Source organism: Dendropsophus ebraccatus, chromosome 8 (assembly GCF_027789765.1).
Source record: "Dendropsophus ebraccatus isolate aDenEbr1 chromosome 8, aDenEbr1.pat, whole genome shotgun sequence".
NCBI lineage: Eukaryota > Metazoa > Chordata > Amphibia > Anura > Hylidae > Dendropsophus > Dendropsophus ebraccatus.
This window is the reverse complement of record NC_091461.1, coordinates 58,883,945-58,898,191: the sequence shown is the minus strand read 5'-3', so window position 1 is coordinate 58,898,191 and position 14,247 is coordinate 58,883,945. Positions and strand designations below refer to the sequence as shown.

General features: G+C 43.1%; 1 protein-coding gene across 2 annotated transcripts; it reads right to left on the bottom strand.

Moving 5' to 3' along the window:
* On the bottom strand, positions 1–13,485 carry PLA2G12B (phospholipase A2 group XIIB). Of its 2 annotated transcripts, none has more exons than XM_069980524.1 (4): positions 13,186–13,485; positions 9,003–9,091; positions 1,141–1,306; positions 1–304 (listed from the first exon to the last, which is right to left on the bottom strand). In XM_069980524.1, exons 1-4 carry the CDS (start codon positions 13,412–13,414, stop codon positions 186–188), a joined length of 603 nt encoding a protein of 200 aa, XP_069836625.1. In that variant the 5' UTR covers positions 13,415–13,485; the 3' UTR covers positions 1–185. The 2 variants fall into 2 exon arrangements, with proteins under 2 accessions (XP_069836625.1, XP_069836626.1); XM_069980525.1 differs by having other exon boundaries at positions 9,015–9,091.
* Positions 13,486–14,247: the final 762 nt, after the last annotated feature.

Sequence of the window (14,247 nt, the reverse complement as noted above, 5' to 3'; positions counted from 1 at the left end):
TTGCAGTCATAGAAGCCTGATGGCCGAATGCAACTTAACCTACAACTAAGCTGATGAGCTACTTCTGGTTGCAGTAGTAAGATGTTCCACAGCGAATATCTACACAGTATTGTAGGGTCTCTGCATAGTCCACCAAGCTATGAACTACAGCAATCTTCTATGTTTGCTTGAAGCTTCTATTCTTCTTATAATTCATCTTTTTCCTCCTCATTGCAGATACATGATGACCTTTGACTGTTCATGAAAGGTTTACACCCCAAGGTCCAGACAGTGTTGAATACTGTGTCAGCCACCGATTCACATGCTGCAAGGAAACAAAGCACAGTTCACATATACACACAATTAGTTTCTTATTATATCTCAGCTTTTCTTCTATACAGTTTTTACAAGTATATTGGAATGTCCTTGGGATCATGTCTTCTTGGCTATACTATAGGCTATGACACAGGATCAGTAATGCTATGTAATTACAAAATTACTTTTAAAGTAGATATGAACTGAAAACTGGGAATATCCACAATACATGCGTACCAGGGCCGATGTTTCTAGTAGAGAGGTCACTATTTATTTAATTTCTACATTACAATAGTGAAGTCATATGAGGGCTTCTTTTTTGTGGAACAAGTTGTATTATTTCAAGTAGGTTTTCTCAGAATTGACATTTATGGCCTATCCACTAGATAACTACCGATCACAAGAATGGGGACACTCATGTACCCCTGATCCTCCTTACTGCTCAACAGTGATGAGAAGGATTCTAATGCACAGTAGTCTAGTGGGTGTAATGTCTCTACATTAAGGGGGGGGGGGGGTTGCTGATGTGTTGGCAGTAGAAGTCTCTAACCTTTTTAATTTGCTTACCATTATTGTCATAGTAGAACACAGGGTGGGGGTAAGAGGGGGTTAATGTTATGGCTCATCTCAAGCACTGCTTGAGAAAGCTCTCATTGTGAGACTGAAACGTTGCATTTGTGGGAGAAATACATCACTTCGTTTGATCACCATATTGGAGTGCCGAGGTGATTTATTTTTTGTCTGGATATCTACTTGTACACCATTGTCCACAGTGTACACTGCTGCCACCACCCTGCATTTACCTGGAGTGCTGCTTGAAATACCAAAACATAGGAGAAAACTTACCTTCCACTTTGGAGACGAACCCCAAGCTTTTCTTCAAGTCTGAGCAGATGGAGTGCAGACACCAGCGAAACTTTGCATCACAGCGGTACTTGTTTGCTCCACAAGTGTCATAACAGATATCCAGCTGGTTACAACATTTTGTCATAGCCGGGATGCCCATATCCAACTGTAAAGACAAACTCTTAGATTAGCTTAGATCCCTCAATAAATATCTTCTCAGAGTGTTTTAAGTTAATGAAGGGAAGGGGCATTATCCAGGACCACCTAAAGGACCAGGAATGTCCACCTACTACAAAGAAATCTTAGGCTGGGTTCACACTGTGTTTTTGCAATCGGTTTTGATCCGTTTTTCCATTCACTTCCATTGTAAAAAAAAACGGATCCGTTTTTTTTTTTTTTTGACGGACACAAAAACGTAGCTGACACTACTTTTGTGTCCGTTAAAAAAAAACGAATCCGTCTTGATCCCTTTTCTTTTACAATGGAAGTCAATGGAAAAACGGATACACACAAATGCATCCGTTTTTTTCATCCGTTTTTTGCAAAAAACGGATGAAAAAAACGGATTGCAAAAACGCAGTGTGAACCATGGGCACCATGTGATTCTTAGATTACAGCGCCTGACACCCAATGTGCAGCTACATTGTAGCATGTGCCTTATAACTTAAAGTGTTACTGTCATTAGCAAGATCTTTTGACATGTCAGAGATTCTGACTGTGGCTTATCTCTCAGAGAACACCCAACCTCTGTCTCCACCAAAATCATCTGCCAGTGGACAGTCAGGAGAGCCCCATACACCTGACGGCTGAACCTTTTGCTCCCAGCGGGAACTAATGATAGGTTACTATTATAATAAATATTACTGATAGACATATATAATAGGTTCATATAGATTGTTACCAATACTTTTTAAGCCACTGTGTCTTCTAGTCACACTTTTGACCTTACTTGTCAAGTATAATGAGAATTTTATGACCATTCTCTTCTCATCCGTTACTTTAGCCATACAAAGTGCTACACTCAATAACTCATTCACAAGTGAAGTTTATCAGGCCTCCTATGTTAATAATGGCATGCTTTTCCCACTCCAATCTGGCAGTATTGCTAGAAAATCAATTCTAAGCTCACAGATCTTCTATCCGCTAGACACGGCGGTATCATCAGTCAATGCTTTTGTCAGGATTCATCTACTCTCTAACCTCTTCAGCTGAGGCAACTACTATATGTTTTGATGAATGTCTTAAAATGTATAGAAAATAGGAAAAATCCAGGGCCAAACATTTAGAGGCAGCAATTTTCTGTTTATTAAGTAGGAAAACCATTTAAATGATCCAATATCACAGATCCTAGGTGACAGGCAGCATTGCCATGGAGGGATGGCTAGGCATGTTTCCCAGGTGATGATGGGTTCTAATCCATTTCTAATTTCTGATTGAATTTTTTCGCGGAAATGCACTGCAAATCTCTTACTGTCATTCTGAATAGGGTTACATATGGAATTTTCATTCCGCTGTAAGTATGTAAACGCCATCCCCCTTAACCCACAGCAGCCTGGTGCATACATTACCTGGTCCGCGCTCCGGCCCCCTCCTGTGGCTCCCGGCATCCTGACGATCTGCTCAGCCAATCAGTGTGCTGTCTTGCCGCAGCCACTGATTGGCTGAGCAGGATGTCAGGATGCCGTGAGCCACAAGGGGAGGCCGGAGTGCGGACCAGGTAATGTATGCACCAGGCTGCCGTGGGTTAAGGGGGATGGCGTTTACATACTTGCAGCAGTATGTAACCCTATTCAGAATGACAGTAAGGGATTCACAGTGGATTTAGCTGCAAAGTCGCAGCATGAAATCCGCTGCAGATCCTTTAGGTGTGAATCTAGCCTAAGGCCCTATTACACAGAGTGATGATCTGCTGAATGGGGCAGCTATCTCCCCATGTAACAGACAGCTTTGTATTTCAATATGTAAAAAAATCATTTGCCACCGGCTAATAGGAGACGCACGGCCAACGGCTGATTAAAGCAAGGGCTGTACGATAATCAAGATTCTGGTCTCACCACACACTCTCCCTCCCATTACCCTTCTAAGGCTGCATTCCCACGTTCCGTGATCCTGACGGATCACAGACGTGGAATGCATGTAACGGAGTCCCCCTGCGCCCGGACAGCATCTGTAATTAGATGCTGGGAGCGGGGGAGACTGTATTCATAAGCGCTGTGCTGTAATGAATCAGCCGCGCGGTGCTGTTACTACAGCGCGGCGCTTATGAATACAGTCTCCCCTGCTCCCAGCATCTAATTACAGATGCTGTCCGGGCACGGGGGGACTCCGGTACATGCATTCCACGTCCGTGATCTGTCAGGATCACGGAATGTGGGAATGCAGCCTTACTGCTCCCCTCTCCATAGACTTGTCTTGTCAGCTTGTAATTTCTTCACCTACTGAGCTTCATTCATAGTGTGTGTTGGGTGGGGGGGGGGCTGGTAAGATTTATTACATTCCCTTGTACTATAGATTTATGCAAAGTTTGTTGAATCAACAAAAGACCATTCAAGCCCAAATATAGCTGCTCAGGCAAGTAATCACCATAATATATATATAATGATAATAATTATATATGTATATAATGTATATAGGATTTTTAGGCTAATTCATCCTTTCCAGCCTGTTGATTGGATGAAACAGCAGGAAAGTCTGAGGAGGTACAGTCTAATCTCTACTGGGTAAGGTATAAGCACCCCTCAGTAACTACTACATTGTGTTCACTTATATAGGTGATCTCAGAAAACCATACTTCATGGAATGCAGACTTTCCTCAACCCACCTTGCCTAGTAATATGGTTCCCAGATCAGATTGTATATCATCGATCATAGCTTTGAAGTAATTATTACATACTGCCATTGTATGAACTGTATATAACAAAGTCATATTTCATCATCATCGGTGCATTGTAAAATGTCCGATTTAACCTACTTTATTTATATTAAAAGCAGACATGAAGAAAACCAACAAGCTATAGAGTCAGCAACTTTGCAACTCGGTCATCAGTCTTCCGAGCTCCAGTAACCGTTGTATCGGCCTGGCACGGCACATCATCTGTTGTGAGCCAAAGAAAACACTGGAGACTCACTAAAGTGTTATAAATACAGCTTATGTCTCCATTCAGTCAATATGTATGTATTGCTTCCAGATCATATTTCTCTCATAATAACAATGCCTCAGGTGTATATCCAGCAAGGCTGTAGATCTAGCTCTAAACTGCTCTTTATAAAAAGGTAGCACAAACTTTGTAATTTGGGTTAAGAGGCTGAGCAGATTCCTATGGTAGGAATACAAAGCAAACTGCACACAATACAAATATATATTTAAAAAAAAATAACACTCAGATTAACTATTAGTTAAAGGGAGATATTAGTAAGAAGTAGTAACGTTAAAAACATGTAGGGTTCAATAGGGTGTTGTTACAGCCAAGCGAATTTACAGTACTAGCAAAGTGAAACACTTTGCTAGACTTGGCGGTCAGCTTATCAGCCAACTGCCCCGGGTGCCTGGAAAAACTGGATCCAGTCCTGGGAAACTGGGAGAAGTTTCCCATGACAGGATTAAGCTTTTCCAGGCACCCGGAGCAGAGCGGCACAAAGTTTAAAGGCAGCTGGCTGACAAGCTGGCCGCCAAGCCTAGCAAAGCGTTTCACTAGTACTGTAAATCCGTTCATCTGTAGTTGTTGTGCTACCTACTTGGAGTTTACTGGTGTTCTCTCTTGGCATACTGTACGTTTGGCTGGTTTCTCAGTCTTAAAGTCCTAAGGTTCTTTTTGTTTGCAAAATCCAGATGGGCATTCATGTGTCCTTCACTGAGGGAAGACTTCTTACTGGCCACTGCCATAATGCCCTGATTGGTGGAGTGCTGCAGTGATGGTCGACCTCCTGGAAGTTTATCCCTTGGTTGATGTTGATAAGCCCACAGCTACAGACAGCACTACGGATGTGCATACAAAGCCATCCGCAATGCATGCACCCATTCATTGGTAAAGGGTGATCATGGCCCCATAACACCTACAACTGCGAACAGATATTACGGATGTGTAAATGTAGCCTAAGTCTGTGTTCACACACGTTGCTGGTTCATTGCACTACTGTCGCGGGACTGCAGTGTGTTCACTGTAATTACACAGTACTGTCCAGTGTGTCCACTGTAATTACTCAGTGTTTGTGAAATTGTCGGTCGCCACGGCCGCTATTCCACGTAGCGATGCACGGGTGGCGACCGATGATTTTAGGTTTGAACCTAACTGAATGATCAGCCGATGACACGATCATCAGCTGATCGTTCGGCCTATCCCACGGAGCGATAATCGGCCCGATTATCGCTCGGTGGAAAGGCTCGTTTACATCTGTAAGGTTCCCCCATCACTGCAGCTGCAGCTCTCACTTCTGGTCCTCACTCTCTTGCAGAGATGGGACAGCACCAAGGCCAATGATTGGCTGAGTGGCCTGTCACTTCAGAGATGGGACCACAAGCAAGAGTTGCAGCTACGGAGACTGGGGAATCCCACAGACAAGGCCTGAGGACACCAGGGGGGAGCCTTGACAGCTATCAAGTAAGTATTTATCTCTATTATTTTACAGCAAAGCAAGGGCAGCACAGACATTGCTAACGATATATATGTACAGCCCTTACTGCACGATCACCAAGCTGTTCTAGCAGATTAGCACTCACTTATCAGGAATATTAGTCGGTTTAGTATGGTCCTAATGCAACAGTATCACTTATCTTTTCCTTCTTAATGTTCCCTCTAGGGATGGTCTGAACCGAGTTCGTACGGAGTTCATACGAACCCGAACCATCCGCAATGATTACCGCTGTCTGCCCGCTCCGTGGAGTGGGCGGATCCAGCGGGAGGAACGCCTGGAAAACTGGGATACAGCCATAGCCATAGGCTGTATCCCAGTTTTCCAGGCGGTCCTCCCGCTAGATCCGCCCGCTGCACGCTGCACGGAGCGGGCAGACATCGGTAATCCGATGCCGAGCGTTCGGGTTCAGCCGAACCCAAACCTCGGCGGGTTCGGACCATCCCTAGTTCCCTCCCCAAAAAAACGTTAAAAATTCATCATGTTAAAGGGACTGTTTTGGGGAAATTTTAAAATGCGCTCGGTTTTGTGGTAAACATATAAAAAATATATACTCCGGCTGCCACTGGTCCTTATGTACAAGCTTAGCATGAAGCATTGCCCACTCAGACAACCAACAGCTGAGGTGAGACACCGTTGTGGCCTCTTATTAGGTTTTCAATTTTTCATGCTGACCCTAACCACAGAATATGCTGTGCATCTAGATCAGGGCTCCGTGGCTGCAGGTGAGTTAGACAAATTGTTATAAAACATTCCCAAGACACCCTTTTAATTGTTTGAGGAGAGGTACAGGGGAGGCGGGCTCAGCTGAAGATGGAGACACTGAAGATATAGTAAGTCTTCTATCTCACCACAGTGCTTGATCCACAGCCTACATTGCTCAGTACTGCTCTGCAAAGTCTCTCATGCTGCTGCTGCTGCTTCTTAGGGTGTGCTATAGAAATACACTTGTGTGTGTGTGTGTGCGTGCCTGCGTGTGTGTGTGTGTGTGTGCGCAGGAGCCACCGTGGAGATTAGGTTCAAGACAAATTTAAGATTAGGACTGTACTCTGTACAGTGGAAAAAAAGAGCACTTACACACATAACGGCTTAGTCTGACAAGCCATAGCTCAGTGGTCATTTAATGTCCGCCTTTAATCACCTGTGCTATATACCATTGCAACCTCCTAAAGCCACCAGCAAAGGGAGCCTCCTGAATTAATAATAATGCAATAATAAGTTTCCCTTTCTGCTATCTTTGTAAACTCAGTGTAACAAACATTGTGAAGGTTAAGAAATAGCTTTTCCTTTTTTTTTTGTGTGTGTGGGGGGGGGGGAGATTGAGACAGTTGATGCAGTTCCAGTATTTGCATTCACTTTCACTGCCTCTAGGTTTAATTGAATTATGCCGCAGACAACACCTGCAAATGGCTGCTAATAGACAACTGTGTGCAGTCAGCAGAGAGGCCCCATACTGCAGGCACAGGGGGGGGGGGGGATTGCTGTCTAGGATGAATTGTCAGTGATTACAGTGTACCCACAACAAATACTAATGCCTGGCTGCTCCATCCTACCGCATAGCATATCACTGTTCTGTGGTGTGACAGCTTTTCTATAACCTATGGGTATACAACACACAGAAAATGCTGAGGAATCTCCCATCTCTGTAATGAATATTAATGAGGATTTCCATGCAATTTAACTGTCAGGGATGTGTAATTATGGAATGCTGAAACTGCAAAGGTGACTTTGTTACAGGGAAGCATAAATTGGGTCATTTATTAAAAAAATAAAACACTTTGATGCTGGGTTTCCAGATTATTTATTAATGCAACCGAAGCCGCATAATAATCGTCTGGCAACCTGCTGGCTGATTTTATTATCATGTGCAAATTCACCTCTAATTTGGATTATTGTCTGCAATCCCTCACAAGCCAGTTAACACATTAAGGCTGTTTGCCAGTAGCAGATAGGTTATAGAGATTTCTGTGACTGTTATATTACTCTATGCAGAATCCATACACATGTACAATACACTACCCCATTCAGCTGTACAGGATGGGATTTTCATTCACAGTTTAATGAAATCTGCCACATGTGACCTTCCCCTGAGAGTGCACATGATTTGCTTTCAGATTTGCTGTGATTACTCTATATAGAGAACACTGCATTGCAGTACTGCATGTGAAAATGCAATTCTGATTCCATGGTCTCTGGTTTCCCTATTGAAGTCGGCCACTACTAAATAAAAGAGACACTGCAATTAATAGGTTAATTGACTGTGGATAAAAGCTTCCTTAGCAAATGTGAAAAGGTAACCAGATACTGTATATATGATAACTTCAGCCATATGCTTCTTTGGTCTTCAATTGTCTTTCTTAACTCCAATACACATTAGATAAAAGAATACTGTATGTCTCCGCACACACATAGGGCCACATGTATCATCCGGCGAATGGATGATTTTCGGCTGAAAGTGCCGATTTGCGTCTTTTTTTAAGCAAAAATGGCGGATTTGCGAATAAAATATTCGCAAATCGGCACTTTCCGCCGAGTACGCCATGGGGGCGGAAAGGCGGCGGAAAGGGGGCGGAAAAGGGGCGGAGAGTGGGCGGAACGGAGGGCGCGGACTCAGAGTCCGCGCGATTTATCATCCGTTCCGCCAAAATGTACGCCGAAAACCTACTCCAGTCCTCAGCTGGCGTAGTTTTTCGGCTGTGCGCAACTGCGCGCACGGGATTTATGTAGAGGCAGTCCGCCTCTACATAAATCTCCGTAGCGCCGGAGCTGCGGGGGCATTTTTACGTCCGGCGTAAAAAACGCCGGACTTAATAAATGCCTCCCATAGTGAAGTGCAGGTGGCAACGATAATACCCAAATAGGTATATGTGACTGCATACTACATGTTATCAAACACACTAGGTACTGGACCATGGGGGTGACAAGCGACAAATACAGCCATGGGTGTCGCTTATGCTGGTAACACAATTCCCCAGCTATCTTGAGCTGGAAACTGCCGCCTGATCCAGCAAAGCTGACATGGGGGCCAAGAAAGGAAGCACCCAGTAGTTATGCGACCATGTAGGTAAGTGCCATGGCTAGTTGCTGGGACCTGTTGCTGGAGCTGAACAGAAACATCAATAGCTCCTGGCATGATTTCTGGTATAAAGTAGCCATTTTCAGTTACAAAGCCCTTGCTGTATAATAATGTTAACAATAGTGTCTAGAATTCAGTTGATGTTAGTGGTACATACACTCTCTGGTACCTTGAGACCAAGGAAATAGGAGCTGCAGCCATTGGGTTCTGGAGGCTTGTAGTCTGGTCGGGGAAGTGGGGCTTTACCTTTAAGAAATTCAAAAGAAACCTTGTGTTAAAATGAGACATTTACTACAGAGTCCTCTAAAGTGCAATATATCTGTCGCCCATTTTGCAACTACATTTACTAAACACTTTGTTAACACGATTGCTGTTCCCGGTCTCCAGAATTGTCTGACCTTTCCTATCTGTAACTTGTTGGAGATGTTTTCAAAGATGTAATCACTAGTAAAGGTCTATATGTCCTAACAGGAAAAGTTACCTTTGATGATAGATGAAAAAAGTGACCAAAAAGTGGCCAAAGAGAGATGCATTGTTCATTGTTGGATCGGTCATCTTTTGTCAGTTTCATCTCCTGTTATCTATAGACATGGCCTTTATGTACAGTTATTTTATGACAGTAAGTGCCAACTTTTCTATCATAAAGCAGTATCCTGCCTCAGCCAGCGATTGAATGCCAGCAGTTCTTTCTTGGGTCAAAATGGAGGCCAGGAAGTGGGCACTATTGGAATGACGGAAGTATAGAAACAGATGGCGACATATAGCAGTATTCATGTTTTCCAGGCAGTCTTTGGGCTAAATCCACCTTCTCCAGCCACCGGGAGTCAAATGCCAAACATTCGGTAGTTTGCAAACCCTTTCGTTCATCTCTACTGGCAGCAGTACATGGCCCCTCTGCTGCCACCAATTACTGTGTTAGGAACTGCAGGCCGGCACAATCACTGGATCAGCTAAAGTGATATTGTCACCCCCTCTCCCCTTACTTTGCGTGCGGTCCTCCACATCATCCACAAGCTTAGATGCTACACAATTCATATATACCAGTATAAAACTTGTCTTTGTCTCCTTTATGTTCTAAAATCGCTTTAGTTCATTGGTGGACAGTGTCACCTAGGCGGGGCTTAGCATTTGTTGAGCCCCCTCTCCCTGCCTCTGTCCAGTGCTCTTAGCCATGTTCTCCCTGTTATAATGAAGGAAAAGGTGGTAAGCTCCGCCTTAGTGACACTGTTCAACAATAATAAAAGCACACAGGAAAACTGGGGTGACAGTATCACTTTAAATTACTGTTAATGCTGCTGCATGCAATGCTAGTACTACTTTGCTTTTGCTAATGTCTATTCTAATAAATATTAGCATTAGAATAGACTTGGGGAAGCTGTCTGTGTTACTAGCGCTGCATCTGCTACACAGTGAAGCAGACTGACAGTTATCTCCACTTGCTTTGCTTTATTATGCCACAACTACAACCCTCACCACTGCCTGTCAATGTAAAAATGTCAAATAAAAATAATTTAATACAAATTTATATAGCTTTACGAAATAATTGAAATAAATGGTGGAATAAATGGCTTACGTGTCTCCACATGTCTTTATGAGGCTTTTGGGTCTCATGATTGCCTGGTACTACAGCTTAAGGGTCACATATACATAACTAGTTTTAGACATTAGTATCCACTTATAGTAAATCTGCCATAAGATTTCTCTCTTTGAGGAGAGGGCGTTGGAGTGTGTAACCTTTGGAGCGCTCATACTGACGACCTAATCACAGCCTCTTGCATCAGATCTGCAGGCTGAAATAACAGAGTCCAGTAAGAACAGACCCTTGGAACCTCTTTTGGCTGGGAGTTATAGAAGGAGCTGTATGAATTCTTATTTTATTATTATTATTTATTTAGAGAGCTCACTTATAATGCTATATAGGCGACAGGGGTAACAAACAAGAACATTACAAGATCAAAACACATTACATGAAGGCAGATGGCAGACTGATACATGGGGAAGAGGACCCTGTCCGCGAGGGCTTACAATCTATAAGGTATATTCTTACATACAGACCAACAAAAGTTTTTGCCTTCCAAACTCATCGATTTTCTTAACCCCTTAGATCAGTCCCTCAGTTAGAGGGAGCGGTTCAGATAAAAACATTATGTTGGGTAATTACTTTGACTGCAATTGCCTACTAAGGCAGGGTGAAGGAGAGACAGTTCTTAAATATTCATCCTGAGGGAAGTGTCTCAGTAAATAGCGGTCAATGAGTATTCCCTTCAAGTGTTTACACACCGGTGTTTACTCGGCCAGACGCTGGTGGAGATTTTTACAGATTTTACATTCCATACTTATCTACTATCTGTTTTTAACTGAAATGAGGCTAAAGGCCCTATTCCACCAACAGATCTGACGACAGATTATCTGCCAAAGATTTGAAGCCAAACCCAGGAACGGACTATAATCAGAGAACAGGTCATAAAGGAAAGACTAGATTTCTCCTCTTTTCAAATCCACTCCTGGGTTTGGCTGCAAATCTTTGGCAGATAATCTGTCATCAGATCTGTTGGTGGAATAGGGCCTTAATAATGTGCCAGTGTTGGGTTGTCCTGCTATGAGACCATCCAGTGGGATATGCTACAACAGAGCCTATAAGGGCTGGCAGGATAAAACTCGGAGTTACTTGCCGCTCTGTTTCCAGCATTTCTGGCTCATTTCACAACTGTTCTTAGGGTCTATTCACACGTCAGTATATTTTCCAATCCGCAATTTTGAATCCGTAAGCAATCCGCAAATTTTCATCCGTATTGCATCCATAAATACGGACCCTATAGAGTTGTATTGGGTGTGTCAGGTACTGTCCGTACTAGGGCCTGTCCTTTTTTTTTTGCGGAACGGATTGCAGCCCAGTACACAACATGGATGTGTGTATGGGTCCATTGAAATACATTAGTACTATTTTTCTGCGGATCCGCAATTGTGAACAGGAACAGGATGTGTGAATAGGGCCTTAGTTCTAAGGCCCCGTTCCCACTGAGCAAAACTAGCCGAATTCCGTGGCGGAATTGTCCGCCGCGGAATGCCGTTAGCCTCCCTCATATAATGGGAGTCTATGGGAGGCGCGCGCTCCTGCTTTGTCCCGGCTAAAGAATGAACATGGTCATTCTTAAGCGCGGACAGGGAAGGAGCACGCGCCCATAGACTCCCATTATGAGAGGGAGGCTAACGGCATTCCGCGGCGGACAGAATTCCGCTAGTTTTGCAGGTAATACAGCCAGTAAGTTAAATGGTAACACAGACAGGGCTGTCATTAAGAGCATCTAGGCCCCATGCAGAGAAATAGATGCAGCACCCTTCTGTATCTCGTATTCTCCATCCTCCTTATACCTTTAGTGGACATCTAAGTATAAGACAATAATCATAACCACAAACAGAGCCCATGGATCATGTAATATCTGGGCCCCTGTGAGCAGATAGGAAGAGGGACAATGTAATGAGATAATCTTTTCATATATATATATATATATATATATATATATATATATTGTGGTCCTTGGGAAAAAGCAAAAAGAATACTGGAAACAGTAGAAGAAAAGGGCACTATTTCCATTTAGTATAGTTAAAACTTTTTAGGTTACATGTTGCATGGCCGAATCTTAACTCCAACTGAAAAGCAATACTTAGAGTAGCAACATATTTATAAAGAACAATGCGACAGGTAAGTATCCCTTAATTCTTAAGTTCCCACCACCACCTGCCCTCAGTGATTTTCTTTACTATTACCCAGAGTTCTCCTTTATTTATGACTACTGACCACACAACAACGTTGTCTTCAAGTAGCCTTATTCCAGCTACTTGATAGAACAACAACAAAAAATTGTTAATCATGTAGAGGACATGTGTTACAGAACAGTGTGTGAGCACCCTACAGGTAATATTGCCCATTGGTAACTTTGCTGAAGGTAGTCTTTTGGTCCTTAAAGGGGTTATCCAGTGCTACAAAAACATGGCCACTTTCCCCCTACTGTTGTCTCCAGTTTGGGCGGGGTTTTGAAACTCAGTTCCATTGAAGTAAATGGAGCTTAATTGCAAACCGCACCTGAACTGGAGACAACAGTAGGGGGAAAAGTGGCAATGTTTTTGTAGCGCTGGATAACCCCTTTAATGTTAAATTTCTAAAAACGCATTCGATATAGCTGAGAATGACGGTGTAAATGATATATCCAATGGTTACATGAATAGGATACATCTGCTCTAAAAGGTCATACAAGAAGCTCTCTAGCCCTTTCAGACCATTAGAAAACAAAGAAAAAAAAACCGAAAACTAAACTAAAAAAAATAATAATAATTCTTACCATAACGGCACTTGTATTGACAAACTCCATTTCTTCCACCCAGGAGTTCCAAGAAGGAATCAAAATAACCATTGACGGCTTCAAATCCACCCCGTATTGACCCGATGCCCCAGTCTGATGAGGAATCTTCAGGGGGCAGTGCAGTGGTGCTATTCTGAGTTACATCGTCTGTGCTAGTTACTATAGTAAGTGCCAGACAAAGCACCGTAACTCTAATAATTGCCCACATGCTGCGTGGAAAGCCCAGCTGTATAGAGAAAACGTTCTGTGCTGTCTGGCTGCACTTTGTATAGTGCCTGAAAATGGACTTTATACACTGAAATGGTAACTTAGGTGAGGTCACAGCAATGAGCACATACAGAGAACTGGCAGTTCAAAGGTTGGCCTTGGTGGAAGTCAGACCAGGAGCTGATTAGTCAGAATCTGAACTGCTGATTTATCCAAACACATTTATCTAGAATAAGGGACATGCCCCCCTAATTTCAGGTATATTTGATTTGTATATTTCTTATACACACAGTACAGGCATTGTTACCTGACTTCAAATATTGTATACAGGGAAGGGAAGCCACATCAGGAACAGTTTATGATGGGTATAGGGTTACCGAACTGGACCAGTGGACTAAAGGAGCCACCTGTAAGCCCATTGGAAGGCAACTCTATCAAGGTTGAAACGTATTTCATTTACACGTTCCATGCACGGTCCGTAAATACAAATGATGTACTACAGAACGGAATTCAAAGTTCCCGGCATCATGGTGCAATAATAATACTGGGGGCTCCAAAACTGTTTAAATCTTAACACTACAGTACTGACATGCTGTGTCAGTACAGTAGAGCGGTGATTTTCAGAGCTCCTGGCATCATAATGAATGATCTGAACTCCATTCCATAGCACATCATCTGAATTTAAGGACTGTGTACAGAATGTGGCCTTAGAGCTGTTTGCCACAAGGTTGTGTACAACAAAACACAGACTGGAACAGATTCTGCATCAATGGAGGGAGCACCCTCAGGATTACCTCTTTGTTGTAAAGTCCAACACCTCTCCACACCTTATGT

Bases quoted from the DNA above. Each gene is read 5' to 3' on its own strand.
- PLA2G12B (XM_069980524.1), bottom strand. From the start codon at position 13,414: ATGTGGGCAATTATTAGAGTTACGGTGCTTTGTCTGGCACTTACTATA. The intron at 9,092-13,185 runs GTAAGAATTATT...AATTTCTTAAAG, and splicing joins TCAATACAAGTGCCGTTATG to GTAAAGCCCCACTTCCCCGA. The intron at 1,307-9,002 runs GTATGTACCACT...TTGTCTTTACAG, and splicing joins GTCTCAAGGTACCAGAGAGT to TTGGATATGGGCATCCCGGC.